Source organism: Falco peregrinus, chromosome 1 (assembly GCF_023634155.1).
Source record: "Falco peregrinus isolate bFalPer1 chromosome 1, bFalPer1.pri, whole genome shotgun sequence".
In the NCBI taxonomy this organism is placed as follows: Eukaryota; Metazoa; Chordata; class Aves; order Falconiformes; family Falconidae; genus Falco; species Falco peregrinus.
The window spans coordinates 39,992,430-40,017,224 of record NC_073721.1 but is presented as its reverse complement, the minus strand read 5'-3'; the positions used below and the strand labels follow the sequence as shown (position 1 = coordinate 40,017,224).

Below are 24,795 nucleotides of genomic sequence, written 5' to 3'. Positions count from 1 at the left end.
TGGCAGTAACAGCATAGCACAATCGCTGCTAGCATAAAAACGGTAGTGCTTGGAAGCAAGCTACTGGCAAGGACTTGTATTCTCCTGCCTCCACCACACTCCTCTAATACTTGAGTATTTAAACGTTCGCTTGTGTCAAAATAAGAACGCTACCTGCCAGGCAGGCCTAACTCATGAAGTCAAATTATTCAACCCTACGCTACAAATGAAACTGAATCTAACATAAGACAAGACCACACGTGCCTGGGCCGCAGCCCACTATACTCTCTACTCCGCCAAGGAAGAGATACTATTTTTCTGCCTATCCAAAAACAGGACACACTTTACCTTCTCCAGCTGATCCACTGCCTCCTGGCTCTGCCCCTTCTGTGGAAGAAAAGTGATGCACCAGTATCAAGAGAAAATACTCTCACACATCTGAAACACATTTTCACTTCAACGAAGTAGGATACATGCCCAATTCACGCAAACAGAATTTCCACTGTCCTTTCTGTAGAGGACTAGGAAGTTCATCTTAGCTATTAAAAATACGAGATCTGCAGCTGCCTTCACTAATGTACTTCATATGCCAGGCATCTTTTTCATCGCTCAGTAGATTGCCACAGTTGTTCTCCAACACCGCTGCTGAAACCCCTCCATGTCTACATCTGAGCATCTACCACCTTCAGTTAAACTCGCATCCCCACATCTGTGCAACTGATGGCAGTAATCCTGGTGTATTGGGATGATCGCCAGAAATGCTGGGTTTTTTAAAAAAACACCACCAATAAAAAAAAAAACAACAACCCAAACCCCCAAACAAAAACGTAGTCTTTTCCTTGAACTGAGACCTCAGACCTTTCTTCCACTGAAGAGCTCGCCTTAAGTCACGCAGAGCCGCACTTGTGTTGGCAGACTTCTGCAGGAGGTGGTATGGGAAGGCTGAAGCCAGATACAAAGAGAAGGGGTAATTCTGTCCTAGCCCATTTCCATCTTAGCGGTGAAGTATTTGGAGATTTGTTGTCCGTAGGTAATGCACCTTTAGATATGAGGTGAAGGAGACAAAGGTGGCAGCTGCCTACCCAGGCCGCCACACAACTGTGCTGCTGTGTTTGCTATTTGCTTGTTGTCTCCCTGACAGCTTCTTCACAGATGCCTCGTAACTAACTACAGAAGCAGGGCTTTTTTGCCTTCCCAAAGAATGAGCATTGTCCAAGCTCTTTCTTTACTACTACTACTACTACTACTTCAATGCCTTTTGAAAGGTGACTACAGATGGAAGAGCGATGAGTGAGAGGTTTTGATTCTAGCAATGCCCATGCACAACATAACCAGCAAAAGCAAAGGCAAGACCACAAATGCAGCAAAGGCCCTACACAGTTGCAGGCCAGCGTAAAAGCAGGCAAACAAGGAGAATCTTGGGTGGGCAATGCACTATGCCAAGTTCCTCTGCAGCCCAGCTAAAACACAAAAAGAACCAGAACGGAACAAAAATAACCCAAAGCCCAAAGGAAAACAACAAGGGGGGGTCACGGGGTACACCGGGAAATGCTGAACTTTGCAAAAAGTGTACTTTACAGAGGAACAAAATGGGGAAAAGCATTTCACACAAGAAAGGCTCTTGTCAGACTGAAACAAGTCCACTTGGCTGCATTTCTTGCAGTGTTAAAGCTGAAGGCTGAAAAGCTGCAGCGGGAATCCATGCAGGCCACAGGACAAAGCAGTTCACTCATCGTGCCAAGAGAAGCTGAGGATATGATCAGAAACCAGCCCCAGACCCTCTCAGAGACCTACTGCTCCCACTCTGCCGATATCGTTAGACCAGCAGCACCACCTGCAGAAACAGGTTTTCACACTGCTGCCAGCACCAGAACTGTGTGTTTCAAGGATTCGGACAGGCGCAGAAATAGCTGTTTTATCAGGATGCTTATCATCCAGGGAAAGCCTGATGAGATCAGCAGAGCACACTTAAATGGAAACAACAAAACTCCGTTTCTTGTTCCTCAGTTGAGCCAATACATTCACCAGCGGCCTTAGACTTTGAGCCCCTTAACAGGTTTTCCGTGCAGCTCATTTTGTTCCCTACAGAGTGCCGTGTAAGCAGCCTTCCTTGTGGCACTAGGAGAGAACCCATAACTTTGCAGACACCCAAAGAGCTTGGGGGAGCAGCGAGCACCACGTCAGACTGGTTGGTTGGATTGTTTCTTACCAGTTCCTCTATCTGTGTAACGAACTGCTTGTTTGTTAAGATTGCTGGAATCCAGGGCTACCGCCAGCTCCCGGTAACGTGTCTGATGGGCACATGCAGACAGGAGAAAAAGGAAGGAGCAGAAGAGGAGGAGGGGAGGAAAAAAGCAGGAATTAAAAAGGACAGCAAAATAAATCCTATCGAACTGTGGTAATCAGATTCTCCAAACAAAACAAAAATCTACCGCTTCAACAAAAGCAGCTGAGACATCAACACATTTTATCCACTCTGCCAAGGCTTCATTTTGACCTAACAGTGACTCAGAAATGAGAACGGCAGTTGCACGGAAGCCAGATTATCCCCAGTCCCCAAACTGGAAACACCTCCGATACCTGCCTCCCAGTGTTGATCACAACTACCCGATGATAGCACAAGACAACACTAGACAGCAGTGAACGAGAACTGTGCATTCAATGAGGTCTCGCTAACACTGCCGAAAGCAGAGTCCCAGTAAGTTATCAACAGTAGCAAATAAGAAAGGGGGCGGGGGGACAGGGGGACGGGGACGGACGACAACACACACTGAGAACAACCTCCTTCCGTTTCCTTAATATTTGTGGAAGAAACAGCACTTCCTCCATTCACATCTGATGTAGACTACAAGCAAAGCAGTCAAGTCAGCCAGTTTTATTCCCCAAGGCAACAAGTCACTACTAAGGAAGAACTGACTATCACAATAATACTCCTTATAGCACCTTTCACTCCAAAGCACCACACAGAGAAAACATCCTTTTCTGGGTAAGGAGAGATGCAGACTCCCTCTGCGACAAGCTAATGTCAATGATGCAGGTTGATTTCCCATTCTTTTCCACTAAATCAAGAATACATCTTTCCATGAATACATGCTGTCCGTTCATCCCACTCAGCTTTTCTTCCCACTGCTGAAAGTTTACGTTCTAAACCAGGATTTTTTGCTTCTCAATGCTTAAATATCATATTGTTCAGTAGGATGACTGCAGACACCGCTGAGATCCAGGAGTGTTTTCTTGAGCTGACTGCTTAAAGCTCCACATCAAATATCAAGAGAATTAACAGGACAAAAGGAATACAAAGGCAAATCAGAGTGAACTCCATTCCATCTTGCAGGTTTCACTGCATCTAACTGGTACCCCTGGTGATTACTATAGTTACGTTTATTGATAAGAGACGCACGGATATGTAGTAAATACGAGTTACTTTATGACAACTGAACTGAAACAATGGTAGGAAAATAAGCTACCAAAATGATGCAAGTGGAATGAAAATCAGAGCTTTGCCACAGCAACAGCGGAAGACAATTCTGGCCTACCAAATTTGACTTCCCTGAGCTTCTATCACAATTTGATCAAGCCTTACATTTAAATAAACTGCCCGAAAAGAATTGTTTTATAAAAGGCTGGGGGTTTATGTTTGTGCCTGAACGCGTTTCTATTGCTTATCGGCATAGTTCCTGCCCTTTCCTCTTCAGAAGCCTGGCAACACGAAGACGCTAAAGCCTGTAAACGCTTGACTCAAAGGATCCGACTTCCTGCCCAAACCTATTCAAAGCCAGTACTGGAACTTGCCAGACTGTACATCCCTGGCGCAAGTTTCATCGCCTGTTGTAAAACGGGTTGGCAGGAATAACTAGACAGCTTCCTCAGGGCAGCTGCTTGCCTGGAGATCAGCAGAGTCATGCCCTTCAGAAGCAAGGCCCTAGGGAATACAGCAACGACACGCACACCGGGAGAAATACAGACTAAGAAAACACTGCCTCTCCCTACTGCGCTTGTCCTCAGCAGTTCAGTTAGTTTATCGCCTCACCCCACATTCCTCCTTTTCCTCAAAGCTCAGCTGTCTCGCGGAAGAGGTTTTGACAAGGTTCACTTTTTCACATGTTCAGTTCGACACAAACCAGAAGGGCGCAAGCACTTTACGAGCAATGGCAACGCACGATATCAACTAGCTCCATGACAATAAAAACAGCAACAAAACTCAAGCAACTGACAGGCGCTATGTCAGGACAGGGCTCCACCCAAGAAATCAAGGCCAGTGTAAACAGAACCTGAAGCATGCAGTAGGGAGAGCGAGTCACTGCGAGGGACACGAGCACTGCCTCACCTTCCTCCTGTCCAATGAGGGTATGGCTACCCCATTGGAGTGCTTCAGGTCTGACACCGGCACCTTAAGAACGTTCTGAATCTGAAGGAGGTGAAAGAAAAGGGGAAACGGCTCAGAAAAGGACAGAGAGAAAGTGTCGATCGAAGGTAGCCAAAGAAACCGGCATCCTCTGGCTGGCCAGGAGCACGCAGCTCAAAGCAGCAGCTCTGGGCACACCCAGGGCTGCGTGACAGCACCGCATGATCCCACACGGCTTTGGCACGTACCCTGAGCTCTAGTGTGCACCTTCCAGCAGCGGTAGCTGCTAACTATTGTGGCACGCTTCGCGTGCTGGCGATACAGGCAGCTGCGCCAGTCATCTATTACACCCGCATAACCATTTCCCGGCTCTAGTCACGTTGTTCAGAAAACCAGAGAACAAGGAGGTAGCAAATGAGCTGGGACAAAGACCGAGGCACTCACGTTCTCTGGAGGCTGCTGGTCATCGCCCGGGGGAGTCTCAGGTCGACCATCTCCTTTAGTTTTGCGGTTTTCCTTACTTCCTGCAGCTGCTCCAGGGGTCTTCTTCTGCTGATACTCCTTCAGCTGTGAAAAATAATAATAATCTGAAATCCAAACAGAACATGCCTTCTGTGAGAATGATGTCAACCCCCCAGCCCCAACTCCACTGGGTAAAAAGACCAAGTGTAAGGACAAGAGAAACGCTCTTCAATGAGTTTGTCGCCCAGGGGGAAGAAAAGTAAAAATCAAAACACGTCCCAAAAAAAGGCTGAAGTAAGATCTAATGTGATGAGTTTACGACAAGAGGCTCAGAGCTGCAAACGTTCAACTTTTGTACACAGCTTAGAGTTGCTGGGAAACGACTTGATACTCCATCCTGCAACTACAAGGAGATGAAAAGAAGTATCTCGGGGTGGGGTTTTTTTAGGGTTATAACTAAGAGCATTGAGGAAAAATGAGTAAAGGGCAATGAAATCTGAATGTTAAGTGAAACATCAACACCTGACAGTAAGACCTCCCACTCTGTGAAAGCCTTTGAGAAGGAACATTACAGTCCTTACAGACAAACGCCACGTTAATACAAGCAGCGTAGTCACCGTGCACTAAGGGGAGAAGCAACCTACAACGGATTTTTCAATCGCACCCGCTTCACCCCGGAAAAGCTAGTCGGATAAGCCGTTCGCTTGAATTCGGCTGGGTCTTCCGAGCCGAATCGTTTGTGCTCCAGCAGGGTGAAGCCCCCAGGCAAGCGAGCCCCAGGCAGTTCGGTCAACTGCCCCTTTCCCCAGCCCGCAGCCCGCCCTCCGGCCCCCCGCCGGGCCGGGCCGCGCCGCGCCTCGGCCTCCAGGTGGGGAAAGAAGGACCCGTTATTGGCAGAACTCCAAAATGGAAGCCCGAACCGCTCCAGGACACTTTCCCCTCCCCAGGACTTTCACATACGCCGCCCACGCCGCGGCCGGGGAAATAAGTAAAATGAGACCAAAAAACCCCAAAAAAGGGTGTGGGGGAGGCCAGGGGGAGGGAAATCCGCCAAACCGAACCCGGCGGACCCACGGCACCGCCGGCCCGGCCCGCCCCGGCCCCCGCCGCCCCTCACCTTCTCCTTGCCCGCCGCCAGCCAGCTCTGCCCGCTGCCGGCCGCCACGGCCGCCCCGCCCCTGGGCCGCCTTGGCTTCGCCCACCGCCGGCGGCAGCAGCCAGGGCCCGCCCAGCCTGCGCTGCCGCCCTGGAGGCCCGGCCCATCGCCGTGCCGCGACGTGCCCGGCCCATCGCCGGGCCCCGCCTCATGGCCGGGCTCCACCGGCTCCGGCACGGCGCCGGGCTGTGGCTCGTGGCCGGGCTCCACCGGCCGGGGCTCGCGGCCGGGCTCCATCGCCTCGAGGTTGCCGGGCCCGGTGGCTCTGCTTTTACTGCAGGGACTGGAGGAGCAGGTGCCACCTTGCAGTGCCTGCTGCCCGTGTTGAGAGCCCGCGCCGCCCGCTGCTCGGGTGACAGCCCGCGCCGCCCGCTGCTCGGGTGACAGCCCGCACCGCCCGCTGCTCGGGTGACACCTGGCTGCCCGGCGTGCCCCACCCAGAGCTCACCTGCAGCTTCCCGGAGACGTTTGTTCCCCGGCGCTGACGGCACAGTGGGCCCTGTCGCTGGGAGACTCCACTTCCCAGCGTGCCCCGCGGCGCGCCCGCGCCTGCCGCTCCCGGCCGGCCCCGCGCGCACCCGGCCGGCCCGGCGGGAGGCGGCAGCCCTGGCCGAGCGGGTCCCGCCGAGCGCGGGTCGCAGCGCGCCCGCCCCGCCGCGGCCCGGGCCCGGGCGGTAGGAGCCGGGTCCCCGTGTTACAGATTTGCTAACGGTTACAATTAACTAACCTTATTTGATTTTATAAAATCATTTTCATAGAACTGTAGAGGAATAAGAAATATATTTTAGTGGACCCAGCAGCTGCACAACACAAGCTGCTGTGGAATCCTCTGTACAGCCCTGTACCACGGCCAAGGACTGAGAGCAACCGAATGAAACAACTCGTAGCTACCTGCCAAGAAACCGTGAACTTTAATAATAGTGATATAAAGAAATTGTATGGAATGGGGACAATCAGTTACGGGTAAATATATTTACGCAAAGAATGTAGGTCTAGTAATAAGGTCGTGGAACCATAGTTTGAACGAAATAATTAATGAAAGAGCTAGCGAAAGAAGGAGTCCGTTTCTCTAACTTTCTCTGACAAGGGGCCTGTTTATAAGTTATCTAGAGGGAGCGAGTAAAAGAAACAAGCAGAAGGACCAGATGGTCGACAAGGACATCCATTAGCTCGGACCAACAAGAACACTGCAGACTTGCAAGACCATCACATACCAGGCAAAAGGTAAAAAGTACCCCATGAGGTGACGTGTGGAATTAAACTCTGTAATTCGAAAGTTATAAAGTAGGTATGTTTATTGCGCGCAGGTGCATGGGGGATCGCTCCTCCACAAGCTAGATGCCCCATCTCACATTTACACAATAAAACAAATGAATATTCAATTAATGCCTATACATATTCGTTACCTAAACCTGCTTCCTCTCGCTTCGTATGTTAATTAGCTTACCAGTCCTTTGCCTGGAATGTGGTGGTCTTGCAGGTTTGTAGGTGATTCATGTCCTTGTGACCATCCCATCTTCTCTGGCAAGGAGACTTAGCACTCCCTCCCTCTAGACAGCATTTGAATGTCTCTCATCCTTTTCTCATTCTTTTTTAAATAGCCCCTTTGTTAGAGGAAGAAGGGCAGGCATCTCCTCAAAGCTGTGTGCCTATGTGACCAGACACCGCACCCATGACCGGTCACCATACCCGCATTCCTTGAGCAGACATATACAATCACAATCGATGTCCATTGTTCCCATTTCACGCTATTTCTCCATATCAGAGAAATATTCACTGCAAAACTGGCTTCATAAAGTATTGGAAGAATTTTTAACATTTTGCCCAATTACAGACAATTTAACGTCTCTGCAATGCCTGTGCCTGTCCACAGAATTTAAATACTGCTTATAGCACAGGAGGCACCTTACCTTCCCTACAGGGAGGTACAGAAAAAGCGAGCATACACAGTTATTTCTCTTTCAGTGAGATCTTCTGCTCCAGCTATTAATGCATTGTAGTAGAGCAAGGGTATTTCACCTCGATTTCCTATTCCGTTTGCAGGGCAGTGCCACTGGCTTCAACAGCACCAGAGGCCCAAAGGACCACCTGCCAAGTCTGAGGGGACTTACAGACAAGACTTTCCACATACCCTGATTTTCTCTGATTTCTTCGGAGGGAAGAAAAACCAAGCTTAATGCGCAATCATCGGCTGCTACAGCCTGTGCGTGCTACGCCTGGAGCCAAGTGATCAGGCAGGTTCCTGCCACCCATTCAGGGAAATCACACAAACACATTAATTGAATGCTCTTAGTACTGCTGGGCTGGGGCTCTGAAAATACATTCTTAATTTCTGGCACAATTAACACTTGAGCAACATTAACTGCTCATTTTCTTACCACTGCGTTGTTGAGGTGCACTCAACCATTTAAGACACAAGTATGCAGTGGCAGAGTCCTGTAGAGAGCTCTCTCCCTGGCAATGCTTCAAACCCACAGCAGGAGCACAAAACTCCTGGAAAAAAATGGAATATGGGGGGATTTCAAAAGGCAACTACAGAAGTAAGTAAAAGGTTGTGCCTTGTACTTTGCCAGCTGGTTTTCTTCAGGACGTATTTAATAGCAGAATAAGTGACATCTCTGTTCCTGTCCTTCACAGGTCAAACTGATTTAATATACAGAGAATCAGCATTAAACACATAGTTAATTACAAAATAAGACTAAGAAAACAGGCTTTTGAGGCTAATCTTAGTAGCTCAAGAGGCAGCATCTCAGCCACGCTGAGGGTAATTCTTGCCAGTCTTGGCTAACTACTGCATCTCGCCTCCACCAAGCAGCCTGACCAGATGCATGGGGAGATGAAGCTGAAAAGCAGTCATAGCACTAGGGAACCAACTAGGGAGAAACATCCCCAGAAGGCACAGCACTGGCCTTGCACCCTGTCCTGACAGATGACTCATGGTGCAAGATGGTGACCGTCTTGCTGAGCTGACACTGTTTGGCCCTGAGCCCTGTTGTTCTGGACTCCAGCATTCAGCTCCCTCTAATGATGAAACAAAGTCTTGAAGATGCCTTGTGGCAGGGCTTCTCAGACAAGGATGGTCTCAGACCTACAGCCTTTTCTTTCTTTCTCTAATCCCTAGACTGCAAGCTTCTTTGCGAAAAGCAAAGCACCCACAACTCTCTCAACCTCTGACTTGAGGGCTTCCCTGTAGCATACACAGAGAGCTCTCCCAGTTTACACGTTTCTCCCCAACACCCACCCCCCCAACTCCCATGTGTGGGTTTTAGGTTGAACAGGAACATGTTAGGGAAGCTGCAAACCTAGCAAGGCACCCCAAAGTGTACCCATGTAGAGCTTGCTTGGAGATGAAGGCGCTCTTCTTTTTTGAAGACATGGTTGGGTGCTGGAGCCTCTGTGTTCCTCTACTAAAAGAAGGTTACAGTAAACAAGAGATGCGTTCAAAATCCAGGGCTCCAAAGCACGTATCGATAACAGATTTCCTTTTAGTTATCAAAACAAAAAGCAGCAGTCTAGCCAACTAGGCAATATACAGGTGAGGGAGGCATCAGATTCCCAGCATGTCCAGCGGGGCAGATCATTGACGACAGGACCCCGCAGTCAGTGCTAAAGAAACTCTGTCCTCTAGGGTGTAGGAAAATCTGCTGTTGGGCAGGATGTATTCCCAGTCATGCTAATAGTAACAAGGCACATGAGGTCCTGAGCAGTTTCTCTTCTCAACATCTAAAATTTAGGAAAGTGGTTAAGGTCCTTGAGGAAATGCAGCAGTTGACAGATGATGAGAGTGGGGCACAGATACTGAAGGAGGGTCATCAGCTTCTCACTCGTCCCTCTGGTTCCTCATCCTAGCACTCAGCTAGCAATGCTGAAGAGGACCACACCTGTACACTTTTCAAACCCATAGCGCTCTCCCATCTAGAAGTGCAGGTGCTACACAGACAGATCCTGATAGGGAAACACAGTTGAAGGAAAGCTGAACTCTGCAGCAGCAGATGTAAAATAAATATATTTAAACCCAGGGAGTGAGAATTGTATAATCATAGGATGGTTTGGGTTGGAAGGGACCTTGAAGATCATCTGGTTCGAACCTCCCTGCTATGTGCAGGGCCACCTTCCACTTGACCAGGTTGCTCAAAGCCCCATTAAAATAGAAAAAATATGGAAATGCTCTTAAAACACTCAAACCCCCACATACAGTTTGCCAGAAGAACAGTTAGAGAGCTAGCTCAGCATTTATATGACACAAGCTCTTTTGGCAACCTAAAATTCAAAACACTGCAGAAGTACCCCTCTCTGTTTCATTTTCTTCTGCTGACACATAATTAAAATGACAAAAGAGACCACATAGCCAAGCCTAGCACTTAGTCCATGCAGCACAGATGCAAACCAAAGCACATGCCACCATTTCTCTCATCCACCTGCTCCTTCTAGGAAAGCCTGGGGTCGCACTGTCGTGCAGGTGGGTGGTTGCTGGACCCTGAACGCCCTAATAATGGGAACAGTTACATCCACTGCAGCAAGCTGTAGCCAGCAGAAGGTCAGATGACATTTGCCTGTAAGCAAAGGAAAACCAACAGCAGTACAGTGGTCTTTGGTCTCAGTCCTTTCATTGCAACTGTCCTTGCTACAGAAGACACAGCAACCAGCCTCTGTCCCCATCCACCACATCAAGCTGCCCCCAAGTCAGAAACTCAGCTCCCACCCCATTAGCCCCAGCGAAGCTCTCATAAAATGAGTTTTTAACGTGAAAAGCTTTAGCATGCAACAGGGGAAGCCCTTTTGAGTCTTGGCTCAGGAGCAAGCACAGAGAATAGAAGAACTAAGTTTTCTAAGACTACTTTGCCAATACATACTATTTCTACCTTCCCACTTTTGCCACCTAGTCCCACTTTACTATCATTTTAATTTTTTTTTTCCCCACTCAACATGACAACTTTTCTAGAACTCATTTCCCTTCCTTTTCAGAGCAAGAACAATGTCAGCTTCCTTTGGCAAGGTACAATAAAGAAACACACCGCGGATTGCACTTGGTGCCCCACCACTGCTTTACCTGGGGGATCTTCACTCGTGGTACTGGCAAAGACACACATGGATTTAAATGGGAAACAGACCCTATTAACATTGCCTGGCTTTGTAGTCAGGTAAAAAGTGACACTTGAATGTAAAGCACTTAGATTTTCATACTCCAGTCAGGGGAATGAAGACATTATTCTTATCAATTATATTGCCACAAATTAATTTTCTCACAGCTGCCAATTTCTGTTACGAAAGAACCACACACAAATTTGAGCCTCTCCATTGCAGTTCTCCACCAGAACAAAACTATTCTGCAAGCAGAGTTTTAAAGTTTGTTTAGGTTCAAATGATTATAATGGTGGGACCCACTTAGGCTGTAACAGTATTAACTTTTGCAGTGAACAGAGTACTCTCCTCTTATTAACTGTATGTACCTGTGTGTGCACATTGTACTCCCCCCCATATGGCTGGGGAAAAAAAAAGAATCTTGATTTATTGCACAGGAGAAATGCTTGCCTTTTACAGCAAATGAAGTGCTAATCCTTTATTTAATAAAAGGTACAAATAATCTCACTTACACTGTTTCCAAATTACATTTTTCATATAATACCCAGGCATCAGTGAATGAAGGTGCTCTACAAGTACCTTGCCTTACAACAGCTTCATGTAACACACTCTCAAAATTATCGCTTCCTAATTAATTTCATTGTGAAGTACAGAGATTGAAAATGTCAATAATCCATAAATGCTTTCACGAACCACAACCTAAATTAGATCCCTAAATATGGTATCTATAGATTTTCAGAAATCAAAGCTGTCATTTTTCATAAGTGGCTTTTTTTTTCTGCTTAGATTTCCACTCATCTGATAAATTCGTGAAACCTTTCAAACCATTAATTTGGGCTTCCTTAAAATGTCAGTGGTTTTAGTCTGCTTTTTAATACATAATAACTAAATTGAATAGATGTTCACTGAAATAATACTAAGGATTATTAATGTTAAAATCCTTGTCAGTCTAACTGTGAATCATCAGGACCCAGGAAACCACTAATATACATTAACTCTTCTTGTCCACTAGAGGTTTCTGAGAGATGAAAAAAGTCACCGTTATCTACAAAATTGTCTTGTGTATTATAGATCAAACTCTAGGCTATTTTGGGAGGAAGCCGTATTTTTGTTAGACATTTCTATAAGGAGCGACAGGCATCAGAGGCCCAAGCCTTCACACAGAGTTTCTGCCAAACCCCAAAATCAACAAATGCTTTTCCACAGCACTATCCTCTCAAGGCCAATTTTCTAGGAGCTTAAACATTATGAACTCATTTCCAAATTTTAGGTAATAAAGTACACAAAAATTATGCCTTTAAATATTTTGTTAAGGGGGGCGCGGAACGAACACAAACCCCACAACATTGGGATTCTGAGTTTCAGGGTCGAACTGTAAGAGTCCTACTACATGCCCGGCCCTGCAAGAGCTGACGTGGTGTGCAGAGCAGAGATCATCAGTGAGATGATTCTGAACGGTTCTGCAAACATTCAGATTTCCCAACATTCTGTGAATAATTTCTATTCTTTCTTTGCTTCTCTCTTCATGTTATTATTCCAGGTGGCAGTCACAGTGACTGGCTTCTCTGAAGAAGCAGACACTTCGTCAGCTTCAGCAGATACTGAATGTGATTGCACTGCATTTCTAAATGTATTATTCCAAGAGGTAAATATTTTTTGCTCAAGTAAAGATAATTCATTTAAGGTCTAATAAGCCCTGAAATATACTACACTGGGAAAAAAAGGAGCAACTATTGTTATATTCAAAGTTCATCTTCAGAAGGAATATCTAATTTTTTTCAAGTGTATAAATCTCTTCTGTAGATGAGATTTTATGTTTGGAGCACTATTCCTGAGATAAAGCAACCTCAATTTTTGAAATAGAAAGGTTGTTTATGCTAGTCAAAGTGTCAGAGCACTGGCCACTACCCACCACCATCACAAGCAGAAAAATGAACCATTGCAGACTTCTGCTGTGACCCTACTGCCAGTAGCATATCCCCCTGTTGTCAGTAGTTTATACAAAAACCAGTAGTAACTTCTCAGTTCACTGCAACCCTCAACTTGTACACCCGCATTTTCCTTTAGAATTTGTCAATTAAAAAGAAGCAGCAAGATGAGTTAGCAAAAAGAGGGGGAAGGAGCATACAAGTACTGCGTGAAATCCAATTATGGCTGCAAGTCATTCAGCCCAACTTCCCTTGGCAGTTGGCCTCTTACTGTTTCCAGCACAACAGCAGATGAGTGAGCTGCCATTACATTACAGCAGAATCAGCCACCTGGACATCATTGTCCAATAATGGGGGGGGGGGGGGGGGGGGGGACATGGACAGGACAGGAAAAGTGAAAGTGCAGGTCCAGAAAGGGAGGCAAGCACGGCAGGACTGACCCTCTGCAGCACTGCTTCTGTAGCCGCCTCTTGCTGCCGATGAAAACCCACCAGCCTTTTGCAACACAGCCTGATGGTTAGGACGAGAGAGTTATGTGGAGATCTGGTCCCTCCAATGGAGGTGTGGATTAAACCTCACCTAGGTTTTGAGCTCCTTTTATAGGGGGAGAGCGGCATTACCATGCATTACTTACAGCTCCAGGTCCAAAAAAAAAAAAAAAGCTGAGCATTTTCCAAGAATGTTAATTCCAGGGTGCCCCTCTGGAAAAGATTTGGACACAAAATGAGTACTAAGATGCTGCTCCCCTCCATCAGGAAAGGCTTCTGTGCACATAAAGGAGCACAAGGAGGTGCTGGCAGCAGGGTTTGATTCTCCAGGGCTGTTAAACGTGGCTTTCCAGGGAATGAACCTTCCTTACACCTGATTCCCAGTGCTGCCAGGTCAACCCAGGAGTGCTCAGAGAAGGGGCATGGAGACATGGACCAACAGAAACGTTAAAATCCCCACAACAGAACAGCTGTTTGAGAAATAACCTTGCCTGGTAAAATCTAACCCTGGAGAGCTCTTGTAAGCAAGTTTGAGTCTGGGCCTTACTCCCCCTGTAAGGGAGTGGAATTGGGTCAGGTAAACGGACCCGCAAAACCACCCCACTTCTTCTTCCCCCTGAGATGTCAAACACATGGAAAGATTACTTGGCAACTAGGCAAATGTAGCTAATTAAGAATAATTATTATTTGCATAGCTCTTTATGTCTTCCTTGCCAGATGAATTGCAAACCCTCCTCGCCTGACTTTAAAAGGAACAAACCCCTGAAGTTCATTAAAGATTTGTCCTCAGCCAGGCATGAGATAAATCTGGGATGCCAAGAGCCTGACAGAGCCATCAAGGCAAACATTAGGTGTCTTGCCTTAAGCAATAAGCAGGAAGGAAAAAATGTCTTAGGTGGGGGAAGGCAGAATTAAAGCTCTGTGTCTTTTGGTCTGATTTCTCTCCAAAGAGGAATAAACTGTTTGTCATCCTGCCAGCTATGAGACTAGCTATAAAATAATGGATTTCACAGGCCCAGATGAGGCTAATCATGATTGCCAAGGCATGTCTGTGCTGTGAGAAGTGAGTGAAATCTGATACTCTTCAGAGAAAACATTTTTTGAAAAGCTCTTTGCTCTGCAATAAGCCTTGGCAGTTATCTCATGTCTTGGAGTATCTACCATATTTCTTGTTCGATTGCAAGGCATATTGCTGACACTGGCTGCTATGGCTGAGTTTCCTTTAATAACACTTTGGTAGGTAAAACACCGCTTCTTTTTTAACTATTGAGAAAATGGTATGGAAGGATTTTGCATCAATTGCCTCTCTCGGTAGTGCTTAAAGGGTAAGCGTCTCCAACCGAATGCTGTAGTAAAATGCCCCATCAAAATCAGAAAAGGATTTCCACAAAGCTGAACACCAAAACAACACATTTGTTTTTTCCTCTCTGGATTGGGGGAACACCTACAAAGTAGCTGGAGAGGTGGGATTTTACTACAACCACTTTGGAGAGCAAGTGAACAGCAGGGGAAGGAGTCGTCAGATTTCTTCAGGAACTGGTCCTTTGGAACAAGATTTTACAATCTGGTCTAAATTTTAACAACATCTGCTATTTTACAAAAAAGCAGAAAAAAAAGAATCAAGGCGCGACTTCTAGCATTTTTAGGTTTAAGTAATTAACGCAAGTGTGCCGTATGTGTGTGCACATATGCACACTCATATGCAGAGGAGTGACTCCCAAGATTTAAAGATTTAAATAATTAACCCAAGCGTGTCACACGCACATACGTTCACATGTGTTACAGAAAGGTACTGGCATAGCTTACACTTTGAGGCACATTCCCAATCACTCTAAAGAAACGATTCTGCAGCAGACTGACACGCACATCCCATCTACTACCCGTTAAAGCAAGTATTGCAGAAAATTGCTTGGGAGTCTTAATTTAAATCATCTTTTGCTCCAACTCTCAGTACTCAAGAGTCAACACAAATCTCAGCTGAGAGGCAGATGTTTCAGAGGAGATCATGCCCTGCTGAATTGTGAAATGCTCTCATGCCTTTTCCCCAGTTCATGCTCCAGATGTGCTGGGGAGATGGGAGAGACTGTGTGCACGCCTATGCAGTGCAGAGACAGTCATCGCTGCCTCCTCGAGATGCACAGACCAGAAGGTAACATTAAATGTGCTGGTTCTGGTGAACGTTAGCGTGTCCTCAAACCCCAGCTGAGCAAATCTCTCTCTGCTGTGCACAAGCATCTTCCTCGCCTCTGTTTCACTTGTCTCCCTGCCACGCCAAGCACCCAGTAATCACTACCTACCAAACAGTGCAGAAGACCCTCACAGATTTGCAGAGCTGAGTGAGGAGCAGAAATGAAGCCGGGAGTCCCTGTGGTGCTCTTGGCAAGGCTGCGGCAAGCCAGCCTGCCACCAGCTGAGGCTGCCGTGCCAGCAAACCCTCCATAGGCTGGTGCTGGGGTGCATCTACTCAACCAAGCATGCAGGTAAATGCATTAAGGGACAGTAGCTTACTACTGATGTGTGCTCTGAGCCCAAGTGTGAATACAGAGCACTGTATGGGGTTTGGGATTGGGCTCCCCACTATTTGAATCTGGGACTAAGAAGGATGACGTTCTATTTTATACTTTTTTTCAATGAATAAGTACTGATACAAAGGGACCTAGCTAGAATGTACTGTCATTTTAAAGGAATACATCTGAGACCTTTAACTTGTACTGGTATAACCAGTCAAGTAAAAATATTGTTCTGCTTGGGAGAACCACAAATCACAGCAATAAAATATATGCAGGGAATACACAGAAGTTGGTACTATTTGCAATGAACGAATATTAGGCACCGCTAAGACCTATCATTTTCATCGCTAATGAAAAAGAGACTATTTTATTTCTAATTTAAAGCATAAGAATTTATGAAGGTTCAGAGAAGTCTTTTGTGTGCGTGTGCTTTTGGAACAGCTTAACTTCTAATATATTATGTATTCTAAAACTAGGATCCTTGAGCTCTTGCACAATATATACTGGTGCACGTTACTGGAGCAGTCAGTGTGTGGTGCCCTCTGTCTATTTCATAGCCAATGCAGCATTTTCCCCATAGCACCAATAGATTAAAAAAAAATAATATCTTGCTAAGTAAAACAAAACAAAACAAAAGTGACAATGAAACACACTCATTTTGCTATGAGGTAATTCAATACATCTGTCTGTTTTGCTAAGGCTTAGTTTTTATGTAAAACAACACTTGTTTATCTTGCTAACTTCAAAAATGGAAAAAAGAATGAAGTGCGAGGTTTAGTTTTCAGCCCAGATCTTACTCATTTGAAAATAGGAAATAGAGCTAAGAGGGATGCTGAGAAATCTAGGGGACAGAGCCAGATGACAAGGCTATGCCTGCTTCACGTAAATGCTCTCTTGAAATCTCTTTTGGACAATTCAGATGAGGCAAACTCACAAGAATTAAATGATCGTGTTGTCAGAGGTTCCCAGAGGGACATCAATGATGTCATGCTGATATGGTGGCACAGAAGACTTGGCCCTTTTCTTTCACTGTATGCTATTCTGTTCTGCACAGGAGGCCTCATCTAACAGATCAAATGGAAGCATGTCATGGCCTGAGCCCATGTGCAGCACGAGCATATAGCTTACAGCATCTCCTGGGAGAGGCTTTTGAAGATCCAGCTTCCCACCAAATTACTAAAAAACCTTGCATTGGAAGGAAAGGTTGAGAAGGTAGAGAAGAGTTGGAACAAAAGAAGTACTACTAGGTGACCTAAGGCTGGTGAGAAGAGGCTGCACCAGGATAGAACTTGAAGTGAAACAGTTTAAGAAGCATCTACCAGTAAGACTGGTATGGAAACACAACCTAGAGACCACCCAACAACACACATCTCAACTAGTACACACCACAGCTCATTGCTAACCCAGCCTGCTTTTTCCATGTTCACCTCTTAGAGACATGCAGCAGTTTCTGATGACCAGCAAAACACCAACATGAGAATAACATGTGTTCTTGGCAGTGACAGCACATCATAAAATTCACACTTAAAAATCATACTTGGGCACAACGCAACAAAGATTTAGTCAACTGTGTAGTCTCAACAGGTTTATGAAAGCCTAGGATGCCGTGCATCTTCATCACAACTTGAGGGCAAGAGCAGTGCCTCAAGTGAGGGTTGTGGGTAGCCCATCCTACTGCTACAAGGAGCTTGTGCGGTATGATATTTCACAAACACATACTTCATACAAATGTACACAATTTCCAGTGCATTACTATGTTCTCATTGAGCTAACGCATGAAACAGAAAGTCCCCACGACAGCTCTACCCGGGTTGACTGAGGCGGAAGGCCTGATCTTTAGTCTACATTAGCAGAAGACCAACCTATTTTTCAAAGAGGCCTCTAATTTAAAGAGAGCAGGTATTCAGCAGTTTCAGAAAGATGATAGCCCATACCTTCATTTAACGCCCATATTCTTAATAATAGTAGGTTGTGTGTGTGACCTGAGACGTGGAGAAAGGATGAAAGTGTACGTATTACATTGGCTGAGAGACTGCCCTTCTCTGAGAGTTAAAGGAAGGGGTGCTGGGGGCTCTCGGCAGCTGGTGTTGCCTGTTCTGGTGTCACACTCAAATGGAGGGAAGGAAAAAAGGTAGATGGATGGGATGGCTCCAGTGCTGCATGGTCACAGGCAGCTGCGGGAGACAGCTGACATGGGAGTCAGGGAGAAGAAAAAGCAGCAGCAGGGACATCCTGCTCCTTGGTGTGCACTGAGGTTTTGATGAACCCAGGCCAGGCTCCCAGCAAAGGAACCTACTGTTGGGCTGTAGCATCCAAGCTTTTTCATGATGCACGATTTCAACCAGCAGAACACGTGCCCTTGAGACATGCCATTGGAAACAAATACAAAATGGGCACAACAATGCCACGTGGCATTTCAGGGTGCATCAGAACAAAGAAAAGCCGTCCTCATCTCTGCAAAAATCCCCAATTCCCTCTTGCCTGAAGGTACATCCGGAAGACCCCATGCTTTCTTATCCTCTCCTTACATGACCACATGCCCGTGTCTTCCAGACAGTGTTTCTGCGGCTCTCACTCCCACAGCTGTACAGCAAAGACAGCATTCCTTACAACAAGTGCAAAATCTATAGGGAAAGACAGATCTGATTGATTTACAGGAACTCTCACTGCTGAGTGGCTCATAACCCCAGCAGACATCTCTGGTTTTAAGCCATGGTGAACCTCCTGGGCAGGGCTACGGCATTGCTCTTGTCATGCCCAAAAGGCAAGAAACATAAGCTGGAAGCAGCCTGGTTTGCTGGCCTCCAGATCTTTTAGTGGACCTCTCCGAGTCTGCAAAATAAACATGCGACTAATGAGTTCTGGACTCTCCATTCAATGCGAAGACTAGGTATTATAAAGCTACTCCCTCCAAACCACATCTGAGGAAGTGGTATCTCCATCATGCTGGTAACGAAGCCAACACAAATGCAACACCCTGCAACCCTGGCAGTGCAAGGATCAGTGACCTGGCACAGCTGGCCAGGTATTTAATTCAATGTCCATTAACTTACAGCAATTTTTAGTTCAAAAACTCTCTAAAAATATTACTACTCCAGTTTTCAGGATGGCAAAAGGGAAAAAAAAAGCCCAGGGATTTTACAGTTTGCTCCAAGTCATGCAACAAAGTCAGAGGAAAACTGGACCAGGTGCTCATAGCACAATCTGTAGTGAATTAAGTGAAATGAAACTGTGCTTGACATATGCACAGCCATGCATGAACACAAGGACAGGAGAAATACGCTCAATGAAATACTGAGATGAAAAGTCTAGTACGTCAGAGCTCTTCAAAGGTCTGGATGTTCCACAGTAAACCTACATTTGCTAAATATGTCTCATTCCTTGCTGAAGTGTGAGTGGAGCCAGGAGAAAGCATCCACAGTATGAACAGCAAAGGCACTTTTTTTTTTTTTTTTTTTTTTTTGGGGGGGGGGGGGGTGGCAGGGAAGTGAAGCATATGAAGACAGCTATATGTAAGTTTTACTGTGAAACCAAACAAACCCAATATCCAACACCTAAAGAGGTACTTTAAAAAATATCTGTAATTTCCATCCAAAGTCACATGCCACTTTGGACTGGAATTGCAATTTGAAGCTCTTGTCAAAAAACTTATTTCATTGCTCACAACTCTGGTCATCTCTGACTGTATCACAGCCAAATACAGAGAAAAATACCAGCCCAAAAGAACAGTGCTCATTTTTCTAATGAAAGGGAGGAAACAATCACTTCACAACCCTAACTCACAGGAAAAAAACCCACTAATGGTAAAACTATATACATATTCTCAGCTTGTCACGCTGAGTCTCTTAAGCAAAGACCTTCAGAAATAAAAAGCATTTTGTTTATACTTGCTTAAAGTTAGAAACACAATACAAACACTAGATGAAATGTGAAAAATCCCTAAACCACTGAGTTTTGCTATGAAGAAAGTTCGCTTTTTTATGGATGTATCTTGTTTTGCTCCTCTTAATCCTATAGTAAGCGTAAGTCTCATAGATGTTGCAAAACTGCTTCTCTGAACACTCCTGTTACGCATGCTGGAATTCAAAACTTAGTTAAAATTATGGATCAACAAGTCAATGACAGTATTTCCACCATGGGTGTGACTGCAACAGCAAAGACACGGACGAGGAAATACCACGTTATTTTTGATGATACAGGTCCTATAGCAATATCCCAGGGCCAGAGCAGAAACAGACAGCCGTCCACTGCTAATGGGAGAAAAAAATGTTCTCCCAATAGCTTGCAAGCTCATCAGACAAAACAGTCAGGATTAATGAAAGACTGATTAAGAGTCCTGTTAGGGAACAGTGGCAGGAAAACATTACTTGCTTCACCTGAGAAGCTGTGGCAGAGCTGGGAAATGGTGCCCAATCCGGATTCCATCACTTAAACCGTAGTCCAAAATAAAATACAAAAACCTGCAAGCAGCAGAAGTGAACACAGATGCTACCACCTGCCTGGATGCCTATTGGCTGCTGTCAGTAGTCTGGTTGACAGTGGGGAATGCCTCGTCATGGGGAGATCTGCTTTAAGGAACTGAGAAAGTTTGTTACCTTACAGCATCATTTTCAGGTGTTGGCTTGTTAACTGGCCAAGCCACTTCCTAGGGACGGCCTCGCCACACATCTGACTCTATGACTCATGAAGCAGCAGGAGGGAAAAAAAGCCTGTAAGAAAAGCTCCTCTGTCTTCCTCAGCTTGTCAAAAGTCTGTTCTCTTCCTCTGAGAGATGGGCCTGGCCTCAACCATTACAAGGTTAAACTCCCAGAAATAGGCTGTACTTTGGAAAGCCACCAAGCTTTCCAAAGCCACCAAGATTAAAGCTGGCGCACAACACAGCTCTTCCTCCTTCACACAAGTCGGCTCCCAAGAGGAAAGGCCATGGTCTCTGCTCTGGACAAGGTGCCAGTTGCCTTCTGGATGCACTTCAACCTACCACGATGCTGGCAAAGACTCAGAAGCAGCTACCCCCAGCACCCTGTTGTCAGGGCAGCTGTCTTTGCATGAACCTGCTGGCAATGGCCATCTCAGGAGTGGGGATGGCCAAAGAAGTGACAGCCATCCTCCCCAGCAGCCAAAGCTGGGAAAAAACAGGAATGCTGCTCCATGGGCACCAAACACAGGAAAACAGTATGGGGCTGCAGCCATAGCCGCTTTGACAAATGATGCAAGGGTGCCACCATCCTTCCCATCTCTATCAGGCATATGGCACTCTCACTGATGCTCATTCTCCCCCATTCCTGATGTCTGCACAGCAGCTGCAAGGTGAAGTCAAACTCTGCATGTACGCATATGCTGTAGAGCCACGCTGGACTGATGGATGTCAGTTTGGTCATGGATAAGGATACATGCTGAATATCCACCACCAGAGCTGCACCAGTTTGAAGGGGCTCTGGATAATGGCCTTACTGTTTTCTTTCCTGGCAATGCCAGGGGAGGCCAAGGATCATCAAGATGCTACCTTAAAAAAAACACAGACCAGAACTACAGGAAAGTGGAAAATATGACAGCAAGAGCTGGAGTTCAGTATCACTGCGAGACCGCACAGGGGTGGCATTCACAGCAGGGGAGAGCAAAATGAGATGTTTAGGAGCTTCAGGAAAATAAATGCCAAGACAGACAGATGCCAGCGGAGCACCACCAGTTCGACCCTCTGTTACGTTCTCAGCTTTGCCAGGCCAGGACTGCAGGGATAGCCTGATGCAGTGACATGCGTGACATACACACGATGGCTTAGAAAGTCGCAGGACCTTCAAGTCTGAATTCCCCTACCATAACAGCAGGAATTTGCCTTGTTAGATTATACCATAAAAATCATTTAGTGTATGCATGCTTTGAGGACTGTGATGAAAGGAACCAACAACCCCTCCCCCAAGAGACAGTATGAGATACAGTTCCTTCCAGGAAAGGGTTAAGGGATTCTTCAAAGCAAGTCTTGCTACCCTTCCTCACAAGGAGGATAAATTGAGAGCCCTTAGTGTGCAGAGAGGACTTCAGATCTGAACAGTGCAGTCCGTGGGGAGGAGCCCCAGGAGCAGCTCAGCACGCTGTTTTTTGTTGCTTGCTCTGTTAATAAATCTAAAGGGGACTTTGAGCTTTGTGTGCAACATGGACTTTATTTATAGGTCGGGTCAGGGAAGGCTCCTGCTCACAAAGTCGATAGTGGAAAATGGCACTGCTGTACACAGTATCGTCACACCAGGGACCTGAGTGTGCAGAATGCTGAGCTTGTTGACTGTAATCAGAATTTCTGCTTTGTCTTCCAATCTTTAGCCACATAATGACTATGTTTCACAAGAGGAAAACTGGAACAGAAAATAGTGGCCACCAGGTTAGGGCATAACTGGGTTTCCTTCTGGACCATCAGGATTCATCCAAGTCACACCCAATCAACACAGTGTTTGCAAGCATGACCTTCTCTGGCAATTACAGCTTTGCTTCCCTGTTAAAATGTTTTATCCAGCAATGATTTTGCAGCTGCATGAAGCATTCCTGATTAGATTTTCAACACTGCTACACATGAGGTCTCTTGTACAGAACAGTTTCCACACAGAGAGTGTGAGAATTGCCGTTCAGCACTTTTCAGTGCACATTTTGAAGGAAAATAGAAAGAGAAACCCCTTATTTTATAAAAAAAGTAATTTTAAAGTGCTTGAAAATTCTTTAAAAACAAGGGTTCCCCCCCCCACCCGCCACCACCATGTGTGCATTTCAACAAACGTGTATAAATGAAACTGTGTTAAGAGTAAGAAAATAACAACTCCTAGCACCACACATATTCAGGAACTGTAAGTCAATATTAAAATCATCTATAGCGCCATCGTAGGCTATTGCCCTATAGTTTTAGGGCAAAGCTGAAGCAGAGAGAGTTTTCAACTTGTCCTAGATTAATTCCACATGTTAAAGCTGGAGATAGGAAAAGATGGGTGGTATACAGCCTGTAAAAAACCTTCAGGTCATGTCCAACCAAGTCCCGTACCGGATATTTTACAGACAGAAGGGGGAAGAGGAGAGGAAAGTGACACATTATGACCAAACTGTTCTAGACAGGAAGAATGTTGAGCACATCTATTAGCTTTTCTAAAAGTAATCTCCATCAGATGGAGGAACGGAGGGGGAGATCTCCTACCTGTGGAATAGAAATGCAGTCTGCAGCACCAATGTCATGCTGTAAGGCCAAGACTCTTTCCTTCCAGACGATAGAAATCCAACACAAGGGAGCCAGGGCATTAGCAAGAGCAAAACAGGAATGATGAAACACCCTGCATATCTTGTCTTCTCTACACCCTACATTGCGATACTCCCAACTGAAGCATAAACATTTTGATGCAACTGGTCCAAAAGGTCTCCATAATCATGGAGAGCTTGCCTTCCCCTAGAATGTTACATGGCAAGCCATGGCATCCCTTGAAGTGGGATCATGGCAGTGAAAGAAACAGTGGGACAGACAAAGAGCAATCAGATCCTATTTGGTTTCTCTTTTTTGACGTCTTTCAGCAGATATAATTTCAATTCCTTAAAAGCAATTAACTGTGAGAAGCTGGCAACAGCTTACATCATCTACACTTACCATCAAAGGATGCAGGGTCCTGCAATCAATAGGCTTTTTTTTATTTTATTTGGTCAATTTACAATGAACTCTTAACATTTGGTAAAATTCCACCCCAACTAAATAGGCACAGGATTTGTAAACGTTGCTCCATTAGCAGTGAAACAGTCAAGGATTAGCTCTTCTGGATAAAAAGAGAAAGTGTATCCAAAAATTCTAAATAATGACAACTTCACACTAAATAGAAGTAGAAGAAGATTTTTTTTTTATTTATTTTACCTATTATTTCACTCACAAGTTTCACCTGCCAAGCTTGCTATTTTTGTCACTAATCTTTTTACAATTACTCAGTTGCCTGAGCAGCTAGGAATAACACAGGCAGCACACAATGCCCACCGCAAAGCACCTTCAGCAGGATAACTATCAAACAAGGCTGCATTAATCATCTCTTGCAGACTAAACCTTACTGAGAGCCGACTGGGTTTTTAAAAACAAACTACTTCTGTGTGCCTAGTCCAAAACATTTGGAGCTTTTAGTTCAGTTGTATGCTGCAGGTACACACAATGGCGCATTTATATTTCCAGCAATTCCTTGGTATCAAATCTTTTAAAGTTCAGGTCAATTAGGTTTGGAGCCTGCCAGCCCATGAAGTTGGAAAAGCCCTTCCACTAGGTACTGGACTACTAAGGAGGTTTTGCATCTACACAAGCATTACAGATCAGGCATCTCCCTGAGAAACTAAACCAAATTTTGTTTGGATTTAAGTTAAAAGAGTGACTCAAACGTTGAAGCAGTGGTGCTGAAATTCTGTTTTCTGCTCCATCCCCATTTCAAGGCAGGCAAAAGCCTGCCCAAATGGCCCAGCGGGAGCATCCACTGGCCCAAAATTCAGGCCCACATATCGCACTCTTTCCCAACTACAAAGACAAATGAGTAAAGCCAGTGTTTTCTTTGCATGTTGTCCAGAGCATCACCCAGTTTGTTACGCTTTTTTATAGAGCTGCCATGTATCACCACATAAACGTCTCCTGGGTGAAGAGAGACATCAGGATGCGGCTACATGTTAATTAATATGTGAAAGAATTTCTGTTTTTTCAAATAAAATGTGTTTTGGAGCAAAAGTTGTTTGCATATTCATTTCTTTAAATGGAACTAACAAGTCACGTAAATAATAAAACCTAAAAGCAAAGGAAAAAACTCTATAAAATTAATTTTCTCTTAGGTACGTCCAATTCAACATTTTCTGTAGCACA

The 24,795-nt window shown here is 45.5% G+C and overlaps 2 protein-coding genes across 2 annotated transcripts in view; both read right to left on the bottom strand.

Annotated features, from left to right (window-relative positions):
- The window catches only part of LOC129783857 (golgin subfamily A member 2-like), a 142,938-nt gene extending 136,365 nt beyond the window's left edge, over positions 1 to 6,573 (bottom strand). The window contains exons 1-3 of the mRNA XM_055796543.1: positions 6,391 to 6,573; positions 4,769 to 4,891; positions 4,307 to 4,387 (exon numbers count right to left, since the gene is read on the bottom strand). The gene's annotated coding sequence lies outside the window, so the exon portion shown is untranslated. The remainder of the gene's footprint in view (positions 1 to 4,306; positions 4,388 to 4,768; positions 4,892 to 6,390) is intronic.
- Positions 6,574 to 19,276: 12,703 nt separating this feature from the next.
- Positions 19,277 to 24,795, bottom strand: part of LOC129782882 (golgin subfamily A member 6C-like) — a 124,239-nt gene continuing 118,720 nt past the window's right edge. Inside the window, exon 10 of the mRNA XM_055792239.1 lies at positions 19,277 to 19,313. Within this exon, the coding sequence (XP_055648214.1) occupies positions 19,277 to 19,313 (37 nt within the window). The remainder of the gene's footprint in view (positions 19,314 to 24,795) is intronic.